General features: G+C 42.3%; 2 protein-coding genes across 5 annotated transcripts in view; one reads left to right on the top strand and one right to left on the bottom strand.

Annotated features, from left to right (window-relative positions):
* Positions 1–13456, top strand: part of si:dkey-172j4.3 (diacylglycerol kinase delta) — a 137824-nt gene extending 124368 nt beyond the window's left edge. For all 4 annotated transcript variants that reach the window (XM_082977556.1, XM_082977557.1, XM_045721860.2 and 1 more), the window contains one exon: positions 10389–13456. In XM_082977556.1, the coding sequence (XP_082833682.1) occupies positions 10389–10441 (53 nt within the window). In that variant the 3' untranslated portion in view covers positions 10442–13456. The remainder of the gene's footprint in view (positions 1–10388) is intronic.
* Positions 13457–13512: 56 nt separating this feature from the next.
* zgc:92429 (cysteine and histidine-rich domain-containing protein 1) lies at positions 13513–20675 on the bottom strand. The gene is made up of 12 exons (XM_014207404.3): positions 20335–20675; positions 19525–19574; positions 19359–19415; positions 19028–19179; positions 18844–18947; positions 18474–18526; positions 17400–17470; positions 15406–15508; positions 15121–15240; positions 14807–14869; positions 14431–14566; positions 13513–14163 (listed from the first exon to the last, which is right to left on the bottom strand). Exons 1-12 carry the CDS (start codon positions 20396–20398, stop codon positions 14018–14020), a joined length of 1119 nt encoding a protein of 372 aa, XP_014062879.1. The 5' UTR covers positions 20399–20675; the 3' UTR covers positions 13513–14017.
* Between the last annotated feature and the right edge of the window lie 15 nt (positions 20676–20690).

Genomic DNA, 20690 nt, shown 5'->3' with positions numbered 1-20690 from the left:
GGACTAGGCAGCCATTTTGGGTCTAAGGCATAGTGTTATTTCCTGTTACACTGGAACTGTGCATGGCCTTCTTGAGTGTGTGATTTTGTAATCAATTTAAGTGACATTTATGCTTTATGAATGTAAGGTATACCGTTTTATACTGAACAAAAATATAAACGCAACATGTAAAGTGTTGATCCCATGTTTCATCAGCTGAAATTAAAGATCCCAGAAATGTTCCATACACACATACATTTTATTTCTCTCAAATGTTGTGCACAAATTTGTTTATATCCCTGTTAGTGTTCATTTCTCCTTTGCCAAGATATTCCATCTACCTGCCAGGTGTGGCATATCAAGAAGCTGATTAAACAGCATAATCATTACACAGGTGCACCTTGTGCTGGGGACAATAAAAGGCCACTCTAAAATGTGCAGTTTTGTCACACAACACAATGCCACAGATGTCTCAAGATTAGAGGGAGCATGCAAATGGCATGCTGACTGCAGGAATGTCTACCAGAGCTGTTGTCAGAGAATTGAATGTTAATTTCTCTACCATAAGCCGCCTCCAACATTGTTTTAGAGTATTTGGCAGTACGTCCAACCGGCCTCACAACCGCAGACCACGTGTATCTACGCTAGCCCAGGACTTCCACATCCGGTTTCTTCACCTGCAGGATTGTCTGAGACCAGCCACCCAGACAGCTAATTAAGTATTTCTGTCTGTATTAAGCTTTTTTTTTGTGGGGAAAACCATATTCTGATTGGCTGGGCCTGGCTCCAAAGTGGCCCCTGCCCAGTCATGTGAAATCCATAGATTAAGGCCTAATTCATTTATTTCAATTGACTGATTTCCTTATATGACCTGTAACTCATTAAAATCGTTGAAATTGTTGCATGTTACGTTTATATTTTTGTTCAGTATATTGATTACTTTTCTATCAATGACTTGCTTACTCATTGTAGAAAGATGATACCCCCATTTCCCAATTCAGAAGTATCACAATCAACTAATAGGAAGCTCTCTACGCAAATAACTCACGTTAATTTTAGCTTGGAGTTCCAGAGTTTCCAACGTGATGTGAACGCGGCTAGAGGCGTCATGCCCATAGGGGGTACAAGGACACATGCCCCCACAGATTTGTCCTGTAATAATAATAACAAATATATTTATATATACACTGCTCAAAAAAATTAAGGGAACACTAAAATAACACATCCTAGATCTGAATGAATGAAATAATCTTATTAAATACTTTTTTCTTTACATAGTTGAATGTGCTGACAATAAAATCACACAAAAATAATCAATGGAAATCCAATTTATCAACCCATGGAGTCACACTCAAAATTAAAGTGGAAAACCACACAGGCTGATCCAACTTTAATGTAATGTCCTTAAAACAAGTCAAAATGAGGCTCAGTAGTGTGTGTGGCCTCCACGTGCCTGTATGACCTCCCTACAATGCCTGGGCATGCTCCTGATGAGGTGGCAGATGGTCTCCTGAGGGATCTCCTCCCAGACCTGGATTAAAGCATCCGCCAACTCCTGGACAGTCTGTGGTGCAACGTGGCGTTGGTGGATGAAGCGAGACATGATGTCCCAGATGTGCTCAATTGTGCATCAATGCCTTCCTCTTGCAGGAACAGCTGACACACTCCAGCCACATGAGGTCTAGCATTGTCTTGCATTAGGAGGAACCCAGGGCCAACCGCACCAGCATATGGTCTCACAAGGGGTCTGAGGATCTCATCTCGGTACCTAATGGCAGTCAGGCTACCTCTGGCGAGCACATGGAGGGCTGTGCGGCCCCCCCCAAAGAAATGCCACCCCACACCATGACTGACCCACCGCCAAACCGGTCATGCTGGAGGATGTTGCAGGCAGCAGAACGTTCTCCACGGCGTCTCCAGACTCTGTCACGTCTGTCACATGTGCTCAGTGTGAAGCTGCTTTCATCTGTGAAGAGCACAGGGTGCCAGTGGCGAATTTGCCAATCTTGGTGTTCTCTGGCAAATGCCAAACATCCTGCACGGTGTTGGGCTGTAAGCACAACCCCCACCTGTGGACGTCGGGACCACCCTCATGGAGTCTGTTTCTGACCGTTTGAGCAGACACATGCACATTTGTGGCCTGCTGGAGGTCATTTTGCAGGGCTCTGGCAGTGCTCCTCCTGCTCCTCCTTGCACAAAGGCGGAGGTAGTGGTCCTGCTGCTGGGTTGTTGCCTTCCTACGGCCTTCTCCACGTCTCCTGATGTACTGGCCTGTCTCCTGGTAGCGCCTCCATGCTCTGGACACTACGCTGACAGACACAGCAAACCTTTTTGCCACAGCTCGCATTGATGTGCCATCCTGGATGAGCTGCACTACCTGAGCCACTTGTGTGGGTTGTAGACTCCGTCTCATGCTACCACTAGAGTGAAAGCACCGCCAGCATTCAAAAGTGACCAAAATATCAGCCAGGAAGCATAGGAACTGAGAAGTGGTCTGTGGTCACCACCTGCAGAACCACTCCTTTATTGGAGGTGTCTTGCTAATTGCCTATAATTTCCAACTGTTGTTTATTCCATTTGCACAACAACATGTGAAATGTATTGTCAATCAGTGTTGCTTCCTAAGGGGACAGTTTGATTTCACAGAAGTGTGATTGACTTGGAGTTACGTTGTGTTGTTCCCTTTATTTTTTTGAGCAGTGTATATATATATATATATATATATATATATATATATATATATATATATATATATATACAGTACCAGTCAAAAGTTTAGACACACCTACTCATTCCAGGGTTTTTCTTTATTTGTACTATTTTCTACATTGTAGAATAATAGTGAAACATCAAAACAATGAATTAACATATATGGAATCATGTAGTAACCCAAAAATATTTTATATTTGAGATTCTTCAAAGTAGCCACCCTTTGCCTTGATGATAGCTTTGCACACTCTTGGCATTCTCTCAACCAGCTTCATGAGGTAGTCACCTGGAATGGATTTCAATCAACAGGTGTGCCTTGTTAAACATTCATTTGTGGAATTTATTTCCTTGTTAATGCGTTTGATCCAATCAGCTGTGTTGTGACAAGGTAGGGGTGGTATATAGAAGATAGCCCTATTTGGTAAAAGGCCAAGTCCATATTATGGTAACAACAGCACAAACAAGCAAAGAGAAATGACAGTCCATCATTACTTTAAGTCATGAAGGTCAGTCAATCCCGTCAAAATTTCAAGAACTTGTAAAGTTTCTTCTAGTGGAGTCGCGAAAACCATCAAGCACTATGATGAAACTGGCACTCATGAGGACCGCCACAGGAAAGTGCATTAGAGTTACCAGCCTCAGGAATTGCAGCCCAAATAAATGCTTCACAGAGTTCAAGTAACAGACACATCTCAACATCAACTGTTTAGAGGAGAGTGCGTGAATCAGGCCTTCATGGTCGAATTGTTGCAAAGAAACCACTACTAAAGGACATCAATAATAAGAAGAGACTTGCTTGGGCTGAATGGCGCCAGAGGAGATGGCTACCGTTGTACAAACCCATAACCAATTGTGCTATTGTGTGTTTTTTTGCGTTATTTGTAACTTATTTTGTACATAATGTTTCTGCTACCGTGTCTTATTACCGAAAAGAGCTTCTAGATATCAGGACAGCGATTACTCACCCCGTACTGGAGGAATACTTTTTCTTTAACAAGTCAGATGGGAAGGATTTACTACAGACGCCCGACAAGGCCCTCATCCCCGTCATTCGTAGGAGAAAAAGACAGAGATATCGGGGATGTAGGTCTGGGTGCCTTGTAAGGATCCGACGGCGAGCGGGTAATCTCCCTTTACCATCGGTATTATTAACCAACGTACAATCAATCGAAAATAAAATAGACAAACTACGATCACGTATATCTTAACAACGAGACATTAAAAACGGTAATATCTTATGTTTCACAGAGTTATGGCTGAATGTCGACATGAATAACATACAGCTGGCGGGTTTTAAGCTTTTTCGGTAGGATAGAATAGCGGCCTCTGGTAAGACAAGGGGTGTCGGTCTATGTATATTTGTAAACAACAGCTGGTGCATGAAATCTAAGAAAGTCTTGAGGTTTTCCTCGCCTGAGGTATAGTTATATAGTGATAACTCATGATAAGCTGTAGATCACACTATTTACCAAGAGAGTTTTCATTTATATTCTTCGTAGCTGTCTATTTACCACCACAAACCGATGCTGGCACTAAGACCGCACTCAATGAGCTGTATACGGCCATAAGCAAACAGGAAAACGCTCATCCAGAGTCGGCGCTCCTAGTGGCCGGGGACTTTAATGCAGGGAATCAGTTTTACTGTCACGAGAATTTTCTATCTCAATGGTTGAATTCAACTACTACTCAAAGCTTTGTCTATTTCCTGAAGGTTGTAAGGCTTCAGTTAATAAAGAAGTAGACAAAGTCTCAAATTCTGCAATAGATCAGTCCTTTATTCAGAGAGCGCTCTGTCTTCAAAATGAGAACACAATCTTTTTATAGCACACACACACACAAATTAACTCACATCAGTAGAAACTCCACCTCTCTTTAGGTGGGCTGTATTTTTCCACAATTCACATACATTGTTTATCACACTTCTGCAACATGTTTCATCATCTTCAGCAAGCCTAGCCATTTCTAACAGTTTTTCACCTCCCTAGGGTGGGGAGGCCTCTTTCCAGTTATTAGTTTCACCGTTATCACTAGTCGACAGTTCTGTTGTCCTTGAATGTCTCAACTATACCCTGCTCATATTGCGAAATAGTAACACAATGGCCTAGTCACACACATTATTGGATTATGACTCTAACACGTCATACAATTATATGGTTTCAGGGTGGAATACTTTAGTCATTATCTTAAACATACAAATTCTTCTATCATTTACCTAATTTCTACCAGCATGTTAAATGTGCAACCAGAGGGGAAAAAACTCTAACCTTTACTCCACACACAGAGACGTGTACCCCTCGCATTTGGCAAATCTGACCATAATTCTATCCTCCTGATTCCTGTTTACAAGCAAAAACTAAAGCAGGAAGCACCAGTGACTCAGTCATCAAGAAAGTGGTCAGATGAAGCAGATGCTAAGCTACAGGACCGTTTTGCTAGCACAGACTGGAATATGTTCCGGGATTCTTCCGATGGCATTGAGGAGTACACAACATCAGTCATTGGCTTCATCAATAAGTGAATCTAGGACGTCATCCCTACAGTGACTGTACGTACATACCAGAAGCCATGGATTACAGGCAACATCCGTACTGAGCTAAAGGGGGGAGCTGCCTCTTTCAAGGAGTGTGACTCTAACCCGGAAGCTTATAAGAAATCCCGCTATGCCCTCCGACGAACCATCAAACAGACAAAGCCTCAATAGAGGACTAAGATTCAATCCTACTACACTGGCTCTGATGCTCGTCGGATGTGGCAGGGCTTGCAAAATATTACAGACTACAAAAGGGAAGCAGCCGCGAGCTGCCCAGTGACACGAGCCTACCAGACAAGCTAAATTACTTCTATGCTCGCTTCGAGGCAAGTAACACTGAAACATGCATGAAAGCATCAGCTGTTCTGGATGACTGTGTGATCACTCTCTCCGTAGCCAATGTTAGTAAGACCTTTAAACAGGTCAACATTCATAAGGCTACAGGGCCAGACGATTACCAGGACGTGTACTCCGAGCATGCGCTGACCAACTGGCAAGTGTCTTCACTGACATTTTCAACCTGTCCCTGACTGTGTCTGTAATACCAACATGTTTTAAGCAGACCACCATAGTCCCTGTGCACAAGAACACTAAGGTAACCTGCCTAAATGACTACTGACCTGTAGCACTCACGTCTGTAGCCATGAAGTGCTTTGAAAGGCTGGTCATGTCTCACATCAAAACCATTATCCCAGAAACACTACACCCACTCCAATTTGCATACTGCCCAACAGATCCACAGATGATGCAATCTCTATTGCAGTCAACACTGCCCTTTCCCACCTGGACAAAAGGAACACCTATGTGAGAATGCTATTTGTTGACTACAGCTCAGCGTTCTACACCATAGCACCCTCAAAGCTCATCACTAAGCTGAGGGCCCTTGGACTAAACACCTCCCTCTGCAACTGGATCCTGGACTTCCTGACAGGCCGCTCCCAGGTGGTAAGGGTAGGTAACAACACATCCGCCACGCTGATCCTCAACTCAGGGGGCCCCTCAGGGGTGCGTGCTCAGTCCCCTCCTGTACTCCCTGTTCACTCATGACTGCAGGCCCAGCACGACTCCAACACCATAATCAAGTTTGCCTATGACACAACAGTGGTAGGCCAAATCACCGACAACAATGAGTCTATAGGGAGGAGGTCAGAGACCTGGCCATGTGGTGCCAGGACAACAGCCTCTCTCTCAACGTGATCAAGACAAAGGGGATGATTGTGCTCTACAGGGAAAGGAGGGCCGAGCACACCCCCATTCTCACCGACGGGTGGAGCAGGTTGAGAGCTTCAAGTTCCTTGGAGTCCACATCACCAACAAACTATCGTGGTCCAAACACACTAAGACAGCCGTGAAGAAAGCATGACAAAACGTATTCCCCCTCAGGAGACTGAAACGATTCGGCATGGGTCCTCCGATCCTCAAACGGTTCTACAGCTGCACCATCGAGAGCATCCTGACCGGTTGCATCACTGCCTGGTATGGCAACTGCTCGGCTTCCGACTGCAAGGCACTATAGAGGGTAGTGCGTACGGCCTAGTACATCACTGGGGCCAAGCTTCCTGCCATCCAGGACCTCTATAACAGGCGCTGTCAGAGGAAGGCCTTAAAAATGGTCAAAGACTCCAGCCACCCCAGTCATAGACTGTTCTCTCTACTACCACACGGCAAGCTGTACCGGACTCCCAAGTCTAGGTCCAAAAGGCTTCTTAACAGCTTCTACCCCCAAGCCTTAAGACTCCTGAACAAGCAAATCAAAGGTCTACCCAGACCCCTCTTTAGTCACTTTAACTCTACCTACATGTACATATGACCTCAATTACCTCGACTAACCGGTGCCCCCGAACATTGACTCTGTACCGGTACCCCCTGTATATAGCCTCGCTATTGTTATTTTACTGCTGCTGTTTAATTATTTGTTACTTTTATTTTCTATTTTTTACTTACACTTATTTTTCTTAAAACTTCTTAAAGCATTGTTGGTTAAGGGCTTGTAAGTAAGCATTTCACTGTGCATGTGACAAATACAATTTGTTCGAAACATGAGCAATGGACATTGGACTGGTGGAAATCTGTCCTTTTGTCTGATGAGTCCAAATTTGAGATTTTTGGTTCCAACCGCTGTGACTTTGTGAGAGGTAGAGTAGGTAAACGGATGAACTCCGCATGTGTTGTTCCCACCGTGAAGCATGGAGGAGGAGGTTTGATGGTGTGGGGGTGCTTTGCTGGTGACACTGTCTGTGATTTATTTAGGCACACTTAACCAGCATGGCTACCACAGCATTCTGCAGCGATACGCGCTTAGTTGGACTATCATTTGTTTTTCAACAGGACAATGACCCAACACACCTCCAGGCTGTGTAAGGGCTATTTGACCAAGAAGCAGAGTGATGGAGTGCTGCATCAGATGACCTGGCCTCACCCGACCTCAACCCAATTGAGATGGTTTGGGATGAGTTGGACCTCAGAGTGAAGGAAAACCAGCCAACAAGTGCTTAGCATACATGTAGGAACTTTTTCAATACTGTTGCAAAAGCATCCCAGGTGAAGCTGGTTGAGAGAAGGCCGAGGTGTGCATAGCTGTCATCAAGGCAAAGGGTGGCTACTTTGAAGAGTCTAAAATATATTTTGATTTGTTTAATACTTTTTGGGTTACTACATGATTCCATGTGTTATTTCATAGTTTTGATGCCTTCACTATTATTCTACAATGTAGAAAATAGTACAAAATTAAGAAAAACCCTTGAATGAGTAGGTGTGTGCAAACTTTTGACTGGTACACTACCTTTCAAAAGTTTGGGGTCACTTGGAAATTTCCTTATTTTTTAAAGAAAATTACATTTTTTGTCCATTAAAATAACATCAAATTGATCAGAAATACAGTGTAGACATTGTTAATGTTGTAAATGACTATTGTAGCTGGAAACGGCTGATTTTTTAAAATGGAATATCTACATAGGCGTACAGAGGCCAATGGCACGTTGTGCTAGCTAATCCAAGTTTATCATTTTAAAAGGTTAATTGATCATTAGAAAACCCATTTGCAATTATGTTAGCACAACTGAAAACTGTTGTTCTGATTAAAAATAAATAAAACTGGCCTTCTTTAGACTAGTTGAGTATCTGGAGCATCAGCATTTGTGGGTTCAATTACAGGCTCAAAATGGCCAGAAACAAAGTATTTTCTTCTGAAACTCGTCAGTCTATTCTTGTTCTGAGAAATGAAGGCTATTCCATGTGAGAAATTGCCAAGAAACTGAAGATCTGGTACAACGCTGTGTACTACTCCCTTCACAGAACAGCGCAAACTGGCTCTAACCAGAATAGAAAGAGGAGTGGGAGGCCCCGGTGCACAACTGAGCAAGAGGACAAGTACATTAGAGTGTCTAGTTTGAGAAACAGATGCCTCACAAGTCCTCAACTGGCAGCTTCATTAAATAGTACAGGCAAACACCAGTCTCAACGTCAACAGTGAAGAGGTGAGTCCGGGATGCTGGCCTTCTAATCAAATCAAACTTTATTTGTCACGTGCGCCGAATACAATAGGTGTACTCCTTATAGTGAAATGCTTACTTACAGGCTCTAACCAATAGTGCAAAAAAGGTATTAGGTGAACAATAGGTAGGTAAAGAAATAAAACAGACAAGAGTTTCTAGACAGAGTTTCAAAGAAAAAGACATATCTCAGACTGACCAATAAAAAGAAAAGATTAAGATGGGCAAAAGAAGACAGACACTGGACAGAGGAAGATTGGAAAAAAGTGTTGTGGACAGACGAATCTAAGTTTGAGGTGTTCGGATCACAAAGAAGAACATTTGTGAGACGCAGAAAAAATGAAAAGATGCTGGAGGAGTGCTTGACGCGATCTGTCAAGCATGGTAGAGGCAATGTGATGGTCTGGGGGTGCTTTGGTAATTGTAAAGTGGAAGATTTTTACAGTAAAAAGGATCTTGAAGAAGGAAGGCTATCACTCCATTTTGCAATGCCATGCCATACTCTGTGGACAGCACTTAATTGGAGCCAATTTCCTCCTACAACAGCACAATGACCCAAAACACAGCTCCAAACTATGCAAGAACTATTTAGGGAAGAAACAGTCAGCTGGTATTCTGTCTATAATGCAGTGGCCAGCACAGTCACTGGATCTCAACCCTATTGAGCTGTTTTGGGAGCAGCTTGACCGTATGGTACGCAAGAAGTGCTCATCAAGCCAATCCAAGTTGTGCGAGGTGCTTCAGGAAGCATGGGTGAAATCTCTTCAGATTACCTCAACAAATTGACAACTAGAATGCTAAAGGTCTGCAAGGCTGTAATTGCTGCAAATGTAGGATTATTTGACCATAGCAAAGTTTGAAGGACACAATTATTATTTCAATTAAAATCATTATTTATAACCTTGTCAACATCTTGACTATATTTCCTATTCATTTTGCAACTCATTTCATGTATGTTTTCATGGAAAACGAGGACATTTCTAAGTGACCCCCAAACTTTTGAACGGTAGTGTGTATGTTGTTGTTGATGTTTCTCTGTAATATTTCTAGCCATCTAACAATTTTATGAAGTTGGCTTTAGGTAGCTCAGATAGATTCCCAATCTCCCAACCTCAAAACTAGCTACCAAGAAGCCATTTCAGGCTATCAATCAAGTTATAGTAGCTAGCTTGTCTAACTATGTTAGCTGGCATATGGGCTGGCAAGGTTGGTAGACTTTAGAAAAGCAAGCAATAACTAAATGTACTGAATAAGACTCACATTCCTTTCAATCTTTTACCCAGATTTTAGCCGAGATACAGAGAAGCGTATTTAGTTTTAGATACAGACGGCTCAAGAGGTATACTTAGATATGCAGATTTTTTTGTTGTCGTTGTTGACATAGCTTAATGATTATGGCTCTAGATTTCAGTAAAAAGCTGTTTCAGGTGTTAAAAAAAATGCAAGGACAGGGGCCTAGCCCCCCTTCTGGACCACCCCCAACCGTCCTCACATACTTTTTGCACCCTCAGATTTTTAGGGTGCATGACGCCCCTGAAAGCGGCACAAGTTACTTAAGTTGATATAAAGTGATATTAAGTTGATGAAAACGAACAATTTTGAAAAACAGTGAAACATTCATTAACATTGTGTAAAAAGGAGAAATTTTGATTGTCTGTCCATCTCTCTCTCTCCCACAGGATCTTGGGATATTAAAGGTGGGGCATGTGAGACGGATCCTTCAGGCAATTGAGGAACTTAACGAGGAGGCTTAACAAGACACCTGTCACTATGGCAACCGGAGGGGGGATAAATTATTCAACAAATCAATGACCCTCTCCCCATTCAGCTATCACCTCCCCCTTGACTCAGTGTTCTCCATTTTGTAATCAGGGAGGAGTTGTTTTTAACGAGGGGGCGTGGCTTTGCATTGCATCACCGTTTGGTGTGCTGTTTGACCTGCTGACCAGGGATGTGGGCGTGGCTTCTTGATAGTCAAAGTGGCCAACCAGAGAAGAGGAAAGAGTTTCTAAGCATATTTTGTTTCCTTGGCGGTGCAATGTGTTTACGTAGGCGGTGCTGTCTTTTGCATGACGGGAGTGGACATTTTGTTTTTATTCTTAAATATATCCTCTTTATGGGGTTTAGGCTACCCTTCCTCTTTTGTCTCTTGACTTTCGGGACTTTTTAGTTTCCTTGAGAAAGCTGAAGTTTGAGGACATCTTTGTTGGAGGACATCAACAATAACGAAAAACAAAAAAACTATGTAAACAACATCTCAACTTATTCTCATCTGCTGAACTGGAGACTTAAAAATGTGAAAAAGTTTTTTATGGAAGGGTCATATTGAGGAATGTAATACATGTGGACTGAATATGGTACTAATATATTGGCCTTGTTAAAGTACTTACCATAATGTGTAATGTATGTACTGTAGCATCTTATGTCCAGCTACTACAGTACTCAATGTAATATCTACGGCTAGCTACTACAGTACTTACTGTAACATCTAAGCCACGATGACCTCAATGTGTCCCTGCATGCCTTCCAAGTTGGATGAAGTAGCCCATTGACACTGATCTAAGATCCGTCTAAGGTTTGCATTATCCCTCCTTATGGTTATGCTTAGGTTTTGAGGAGGGAAAGTTGACCCTACATCTGTGGTTAGAGATAATTTATACCATCCCTAACCCCTACGCTGGAATATAAATGCAGTGAGATTTTTTTATTTTTCTGTTGTAGAAATTGAGTAACATTTTATTTTGAAGGTCTGGTCATAAACAGCTTATAAACTGTTAATAGATAGTTCATGTATAGTTTTTTAACTGTTAGTTAACCGCTATATCGTTCTATATAATTTATTCATGTATTTATGAATAATAGTAGTTTCAGATGAAAATATATATTACAAAGACCAGTATGCCGAATCATATATAGTTAAACCATGAACAAGAGATATGTTAAGTTGTATCATTAAGTTAAAATAACATGTATTTAATTCATTCAATGCAGAACAAGCTATGTATTAGTCATTTAATAGTTAAGTAATGGTGTTTATTATCAGCTTATTATCAGCCTTCCAGATAAAGTGTTAGCTATGATTGTCCTACTGTACCAATAGCGTGCTTGTCCTGCTGTTAGTGCTAGAGGCTTTAGTGATGTACCTGTACATGTGTGCCAAGTTTTAAACGACATATGACGATTGTGTGTGTGTGTGCAAACGGCACTGTGTGCGTGTTAATCATTTCAAAGTTTACTGTATCTTGCCTTGCACTTTACAAAGAGAAACTAAAAGGAAAAAATGTGTGTGTGTGTGCGACGTGTGCGTGTAACGTTGTAAAGTGATCGTTCACTTGTGTTTTTATTGCTATGGAAACGGTCGCTCTCCCTTGTATTTATGACACATCTATACAGAGATCAATGTGTGTTAATAATATGTAACATATAAATATAACCAAACGAATGTTAAAGTATATTATATATACATAATAGATATTAAATGTTTATTCACTTGTCAGGGGTTGTTCTACTGTTCATGTACATGCTCTCAGGGTGGCAAAATTCCAGTAATTTCTTCTAAATTACCAGGTTTCAAGAAATCCCGTTGGAACATTTACGGATTTTCAGAAGTGAATACGCAGAAAACCCCAAAATTCCGAGGATTTTAGGAAACCCAGGAATTTTGGGAAAGTTTACAGAATTTTTCAACCCTAATGTTCTCACTTTACACATCCTAATCTCATGGAAGACTGGCTTCTGAAAAATGTTGCTACACCGTTACTCCAACGCTATGCCAACGATTCCTTAGCTGCTGTTGTTGCGTCTATGGCACGACGCTAGGATATCAGTATTGAAATCTTGTGTGACATAACATATATAGAGGTCAATTGCCAAGGTACTGAGAGGTATGGAGAACAATGCAACAACGACGTAACGATCAAGTCAAGAGGAAACTATTTGGAAACGTTTTGTTGGACAACATGTATGTAACATGTAATATGCCACGGTTGTGTAACAGTATCTCACGGCAAGTTTTTGTGAACGCACGCCTACAGACCGCACTGGCTGGACTCTGCTGTGCAATGCTCAAAGCTGGACTCGATGTTGCACGTTGTTTGTTCAAAGATGTTTAATAATAATAATCTTGTGCTGTTAATTCATTGTACTGGTTGATCTCTGTAACCAGGCTGGAAGGTCAGCCTTTGGGCCTAAAAATTATTCCTTGAAGTCCTTGAAGTGTCAAGATGATGTATATTATACTATTTTAATGGTATCAATTGATAAGGAGGACGTTATTGTGATTCAAATCTTGAATGTAATCTTGAATTGTGAATCTTTGAACTCATGTATTGAACTTGATTGAGTGTTCCCAAATAGATATACATTATGCTTCATCTCAGAGCCAAACTGTAATTTTGACAGTTTACTCGACATAAATGTTTGTTGCCAATAAGACAGGAATCATGCAGGCTATGATTTTACTGTTTTACTGCATATGATTGATTATCATCAGTGAATTTAGGCCGGATTACAATCAAAGGCGCAATTGTCGAAAAGCGCACTGCACTTGACTTTTAAAGGTAATTTACGCGTGAGCCAATATCAAGCGTGCAGCGCCCTTCGCGACAGTCGGCCTTCGATTGAATTCTGGCCCAAGCCTATTTATTTGTGCTATCCAATTGCCAATCATCCATGTCCCAGAACCCAGAGAGAGAGACAGCATTCACTGGCTGCTAGCAGGAGGCTGAAATAAAGTGTATCCATCGCTGTTGGAGTCGTGTGTGTGTGTGTCCCAAGTGTGACACAATGCACGTTAGACAGATGGAGTTTCTCCTTTGTTTTAATGAATATCACAGCACAGCAGGCCCATTTAGCGTCACATTCAAACAGGAATTATGTAGAATGGACAGATTGACCTTTCAATACGGTAGGCCTTTCTTATTTAGTTGCAATGAAAGCAGAGTACGGTGTCCATATTAGGACATTGATTCTGACAAAAATGTGTCTGATAACTGACTTCTGTTGCCTGACAATGGCCTAATATGTACTAGAGGGCAGAAGACAAACTCATCTATAACAGGTTGATATTTCTTATTTGTATCTGTGCATACAGTAGAGATCAATACATAAAACAAATTAAAATACAATTTCTTTATAAATTAAAAACCAGTAACAATATTACAGCCATACCATGTCCTTAGACTGTAAGGAAAATGTTAGATAGAATACTTTATTGTCCAACACTCAATCTCACAGCCAGTCAGAGCATCCTCTTGACCTTTACCGTCTTGACGGACAATAGACATAATCAATAAATCAACTAGTCAATTTAACCATCTAACACGGGCATCTCATCCTCTTCTGGAGGATGCTGGATGATCTGCGGTTTCTCCCACTCCTCGTCTGAATCACTGATGTCATCGTCGTCGATGTCCCTGTCCCACTGACTGGGGTCATCGGCCTCATCGGTGTAACCTGTAATACAGTGAGCAATACTGTGAATCCAGCCGATGTTTTGATTACGGCAGCGTATAGCCTGGCAGAAAATGAACGGCGTCTAACCCAATGTTAACGTTTATGCCTTTCCCTAACCTTTAACCTAACCCTTGTTCCTAAACTTAATCCTAACCTTAATTAATTTTGACCCCAATGCCCAAATGTACTTTTTCCATTCTGCCGGTCGAACAAACACTTCCTTATAATCACAAGATAAAACAACATAAAGGGGGATGTTTACAGTACCCGTGTCCAGGGGTTCTGGTTCTGGTTTGAACGTGGGGTCCTCTAGTTTTCCCCAGGCCACAGCATCTGCCTTACGGAGCGACACTTCCACCTTAGACGAAACCATGTTGACCCCACTGTTGGCTACATCCGCTACCTAGAGTAGAGGAGGAAGAGGGATATGAGGTTAGGGTTATGGTGGGGATAGTTGTTGGTTGGTGTTTAGAGAGGAGAGAAAGGCGAAAGAGACAGGAAGAGGGAAATAGAAAACAGAAACACCAGCGAGAAAGAAAGAGGAATGTATAGTACAAAGAGAGAGGGAAATAGAGAGGGGGTAAACAATTCAAGAGGTAAAAAAATAATAATAAAAGAACACGGGAAAAACATTGCCCCTCACCCCCCACAGATGGAAGTCCTTATGGAAAATCTTGTTGTCATCAAACTGGATGTGACAGGTCAGCTACAGGAATAGCGATAGGGACAGGGCGGTAGAGAGAGAAAGAGAGATGTTAATCATCATTAACAACCTTACTCAAAACACCAGCGGGAAAACAATATATGCAAAAGTCAATGTGTGTATATTCCAAAAGTCAATATGCGTGTGTATGTGTTACCACTGTGCGAATGGCTTTGACGGAGGACAGTTGAGGGTTGGCGTTCTTGTATGTCGGCGTTTGGTGTGTGGTGTGTGTGTGTGTAGCCCGTTCTTACCACTGTGCGGTTAGCCTCGACGTAGGACAGTTCAGGGTTGGCGTTCTTGGCATAGATGGTCACGTAGACCTGTGTGGCTGTCTGGTGCCAGTCATGTCTACACGCAACGTTCTTATTGTTCTGCACACACAAACATTCAGAGAGAAAGGCAATAACCCCAGAGTTTACAGCAAAATGTCAAAATGATTTTCATGTAAAAAAAAAAAAACTGGGACAATTGCCAACAGAACGAAACCCGGACATGAAGAAAAGGTCAAAAGGAGAGAGAGGAGGGCTAACACTGACCACTTTTTGGACCCAGCGATGTTTGCCAATGGTACAACCCTTCTGATCCAGAAAAGCATTAAAGTCTATGGTCTTCACACAGCAACAGCTCCAGTACTTATACCTGTAGGGTTAGAATTACAGCACCGAATTATACCTATTAGTATTACATTAATATTACATTTCAGATGTTTATAATAAAGCAGCATTAAAGTATATGGTCTTCACACAGCAACAGCTCCAGTACTTATACCTGTAGTGTTAGAATTACAGCACCGTATTATACCTATAGTATTACATTAATATTACATTTCAGATGTTTATAATAAAGCAGCATTAAAGTCTATGGTCTTTACACAGCAACAGCTCTAGTACTTATACACGTAGAAGAGTATATAATAGTATTGTATAATACCTGCTGCATTAATATTGCAGTGCTGTATAATACAGGCATGGATACAGTATATTCGGGAAGTATTCAGACCCCTTGACTTTTTCCCACATTGTTACTTTACATTAAAAAATTGATAAAAATAAATAATATATATTTAATTCATCAATCTACAACACAATACCCCATAATGACAAAGCAAAAACAGGTTTTTAGATTTTTTTTGCGAATGTATTAAATTTAAAACGTAAATATCACATTTACGTATGTATTCAGACCGTTTACTCAGTACTTTGTTGAAGCACCTTTGGCAACGATTACAGCCTCAAGTCTTCTTGGGTATGACACTACAAGCTTGGCACACCTGTATTTGGGGAGTTTCTCCCATTCTTCTCCGCAGATCCTCTCAAGCTCTGTCAGGTTGGATAGGGAGCGTTGCATCACAGCTATTTTCAGGTCTCTCCGGAGATGTTCGATCGGGTTCAAGTCCGGTCTCTGGCTCGGCCACTCAAGGACATTCGGAGACTTGTCCCGAAGCCACCCCTGTATTTTCTTGGCTGTGTGCTTAGGGTCATTGTCCTGTTGTAAGGTGAACCGTCACCCCAGTCTGAGGTCCTGAGTGCTCCGGAGCAGGTTTTCATCAAGGATCTCTCTGTACTTTACTCCGTTCATCTTTCCCTCGATCCCGAGTAGTTTCCCAGTTCTTGCCGCTGAATAACATCCCCACAGCATGATGCTGCCACCACCATGTTTCACCGTAGGGATGATGCCAGGTTTCATCCAGATGTGACACTTGGCATTCAGGCCAAAGAGTTCAATCTTGGTTTCATCAGACCAGAAAATCTTGTTTCTCATGGTCAGGTGCCTTTTGGCTTCCGTCTGGCCACTCTACCATAAAGGCCTGATTAATGGAGTGCTGCAGACATGGTTGTCCCTCTGGAAGGTTCTCCCATTTCAACAGAGGAACTCTGGAGCTCTGTTAGAGTGACCATTGGGTTCTTGGTCACCTCCCTGACCAAGGCCCTTCTCCCCCGATTGCTCAGTTTGGCCGAGCGACCAGCTCTAGTAAGAGTCTTGGTGGTTTCAAACTTCTTCCATTTAAGAATGATGGAGGCCACTGTGTTCTTGGGGACCTTCAATGCTGCAGAAATGTTTTGGTACCATTCCCCAGAGCTGTGCCGCGACACAATCCTGTCGCGGAGTTCTACGGACAATTCCTTCGACCTCATGGCTTGGTTTTTGCTCTGGCATGCACTGTCAACTGTGGGACCTTACATAGACAGGTGTGTGCTTTTCCAAATCATGTCCAATCAATTGAATTTATCACAGGTGGACTCCAATCAAAATGTAGAAACATCTCAAGGATGGAAACAGGTTGCACCTGAGCTCAATTTTGAGTCTCATAGCAAAGGATCTGAACACCTTTCATTTTTAATATATTTGCAAACATTTCTAAAAACCTGTTTTCGCTTTGTCATTATGGGGTATTGTGTGTAGATGGATTAGGAAAAAAATATTTATTTCATCCATTTTAAAATAAGGCTGCAACAAAATGTGGAAAAAGGGAAGGGGTGTCTGAATATTTTCAGAACGCGCTGTAAGTGAAATACAGTCCTTGTCTTACCCCTCGTGGAAGACAGGTGCTCCAGGGTGGTGTGTACAGGTCTCTCCGTTGGTCTCTGGGCCCTGGTATTGCTGTCAACAACAACAAACAACAATTAGCTACTGAATTCTCCTCTCAGGTAGGGGGATAACTAACATGCTAACAAGAATTTTAAGATGACAACATTTTTCTAATGAGAAAGTTGGGACATTGAGGTTTCTGCATTGTGATGCATTTACATGATACTACAACATATGGCAGCCATGTTAGCTACCTATTAACATTTAAATAATGATTTTGCAACTGAATGTATAGAATTGGAACAATATTCAACATTCGTAAAGTCGACCCAACTCTCTAGAATATAACGCTCTGGTACAAACTGTCGAGTTACGGGAAAGAGTTAACACTGTCTGAGACAGGCTGCTTCCCTGCATCAGCAGAATGCAACAGATTCATTATCTACAAAGACAAGAGTTACTGCACCTCAAATGTTTTACTCCCTTCTCTGTGAAACACACACTCACATACATACACACGAGCGCATGCACACACACACAGAAACACACACGCACAAAAACACGCATACACAGACAGACACACAAAAGAGACACCTGGCCTCCCGAGTGGCCAGCGGTCTAAGGCATCACTACAGATCCGGGTTCGATCCCGGACTGTGTTGCAGCCAGCAGTGACCGGGAGACCCATGAGGCGGCGCACAATTGGCCCAGTGTGGTCCGGGTTAGGGGAGGGTTTGGCCGGCTGGGATGTCCTTGTCCCATCGCTTTCTGGCGACTCCTTGTGGCGGCCGGGCGCATGCACGCTGACTTCGGTTGCCAGCTGCACGGTGTTTCCTGGTGCGGCTAGCTTCCGGGTTAAGCAAGCAGTGTGTCAAGAAGCAGTGCGGCTTGGCGGGGTCGTGTTTCGGAGGACGCATGGCTCTCGACCTTCGCCTCTCCCGAGTCCGTAGGGGAGTTGCAGCGATGGGACAAGACTAACTACCAATTGGATATGACGAAATTGGGGAGAAAAACTAAATAAAAGCACTAATAATTTAAAAAAATATATATATTAAAAATATAGAGAGACACCTACTGTTTTGCATCCTGTGTTCTTGCATCGCGTTCCCTGCATGACAACAGCACTCTCTGTGAGGGCGAGAGAGCGAGAGAGAGAAAGAAAGAGAGGAGGAAAAGAAATAGGGAGGGTCAGAAGGACAGGGTTAAACAACCTGCTGAAATCTTATGCTGCAAAATTAACAAAGGAGTTTCAAAATAATATCATATTTCATCAGAGAAGTATTGGTACTGGTCAACAGAAGCATTGAAATGCCCTGCTATTGTATAGAAACCAACGATTTGAAAAACAAGAGGAAACCAAACAGAGAAGAAGGTATGGGAGGGATAAACACACACACACACACACACACACACACACACACACACACACACACACACACACACACCTTTCTTTTTTAGTTCTGCCTTGCTGCTGATTTCCATCTTCTCCAGAACCTGAATCAGAGAGGCAGACACCTTCAGCTTCAGTTTGGTCTTATCCTCATCTGAACTGTAAAGGACAATAAATACATCATTTAAATTAATAAATAAACAAACACCTAATCAGCCATTTGAGCAAGCTGACCCTACCTGGGTCTCTCTTTCTGCAGTGCCTCAGCTGATTTGGGCCCCTGGTAAATTATCTCCTCTCTGTTGTTTCTCACGCCGTTCTTGTCGGATGTCACTGTCGGCTGCATAGGCTCCTGGGGCTTTTCGTTACTATGACGCCCCTTGGTGCAACCCTACAATAGAAAAATCCAATAGAAAAGTAATGTCAGGATACTGCGTACAGAGTACCCTGACAGCGAACTACTGCATATACTTGATCAATACTGTTCCCTGAGCTAATGCCTACATGCTTCAGCTCAGTGGGTTAAAACAGTATTGAGTTCAAACCCAGTTCGTCCCACATTGTCCTTACCTTGATAGAAAGGAATTCAGAGAAGTCTGTGGTTCTCTTCCTACAACAAGACCAACCCTGGACACACACACACACGTTGTTTATCAATTTGATCAAGTACTGTGAGGATAGTTTCATATTTACTGATTCTCATCTGTAAGTTTCTCAAATGCTTTTATTTATATACCTTCAGAGCATCGTGGAAGATGGGAACACCTGGATGATGAAGACAGGCATCTATAGGGCGAGAAACAAAAGGTACTTGTTGGCGCTGGCCTTTGTCAGACACAAACGTTGTAACTTGTCACAGACAAGCAGGCACACACAGAATCTGCAGGGTCTCCCAGACAGCTGTCATAGAGTTCTGGTCATAAGAGGGAGGGGGTTGGGCCCATATAAGGCATTAACTAACCTAACAGTTGCTATGAAGAGGAGACCTACTCAGTGACCTAAAGACGTGGAAAATTATGTCGGCGCATGCTTTCACTCAAGTGTCTGTCTCTCTCATATGCACATCTGTCACACGCGCACAACAATTGCACACACATGCCTACAATACAATCTCTCAATACAGAATCTCTCCATGATATGCCAATGTGTGGATGACTACGCCAGTTTTCTGGACCCAAAGATCCTTAATTGAAAATGTGTTTTAGTCTATTAGTATGGGACCAATCTTCATCTGCGAAACTGGCCCTTTCAGTTCTGCTAAATACACCTGTCAATTCCCACCTCTATCATAATCTATGCTATTACACATGAACGATTACCATAATACACATTATCCCCTCTACATTTGGCCATTCAAAAAACAGTATTAGTCTACAATACACTGAAAACTGAAATACCTTGCAATATTTGCAACATGCATTTAATCCAAATAATATTATTCCTTACTAATAACTGTCATAGGTTGGATTGAATGCACTGTAGACTGTGTACTATCGCAGTATAACAGTGACTAATAAACTGTGTGTTTGAGTTGAAGTGGTTTTACCGTCGTCGTTCTTGTCAGCATCAAACTTCTCTCCACAGCCTTTGTTGTAGCATAGAAGAGCCATATTGGCTTAGTATTTAGTTTGTCCTCCCGTAACCAAACTTTTCCTTTCGCTAACCCGCTCTCTTCTTTTTTTCTCTTTGAGGGGCTTCGAAACTTTAATCCCACCCAGTCTTCCAGAACTTTCTCCCGGATAGAAGAAGCAGCAAGGGAATGAGAGAAAGAACGAGAGAGATCCAGGAGGACTAAGAGAGGAAAGAGAGGGGGTCTCTGCTTGGCCTGGCTGAATGATAAAAATAGCCACCAGTCATCCCCTCTCTCTCTTCAGCTGTCAGTCCTTATCTAGAGGCGGCTTG

Source organism: Salmo salar, chromosome 07 (genome assembly GCF_965601325.2).
Source record: "Salmo salar chromosome 07, fSalSal1, whole genome shotgun sequence".
NCBI lineage: Eukaryota > Metazoa > Chordata > Actinopteri > Salmoniformes > Salmonidae > Salmo > Salmo salar.
This window is presented reverse-complemented; position numbering and strand designations above follow the sequence as displayed.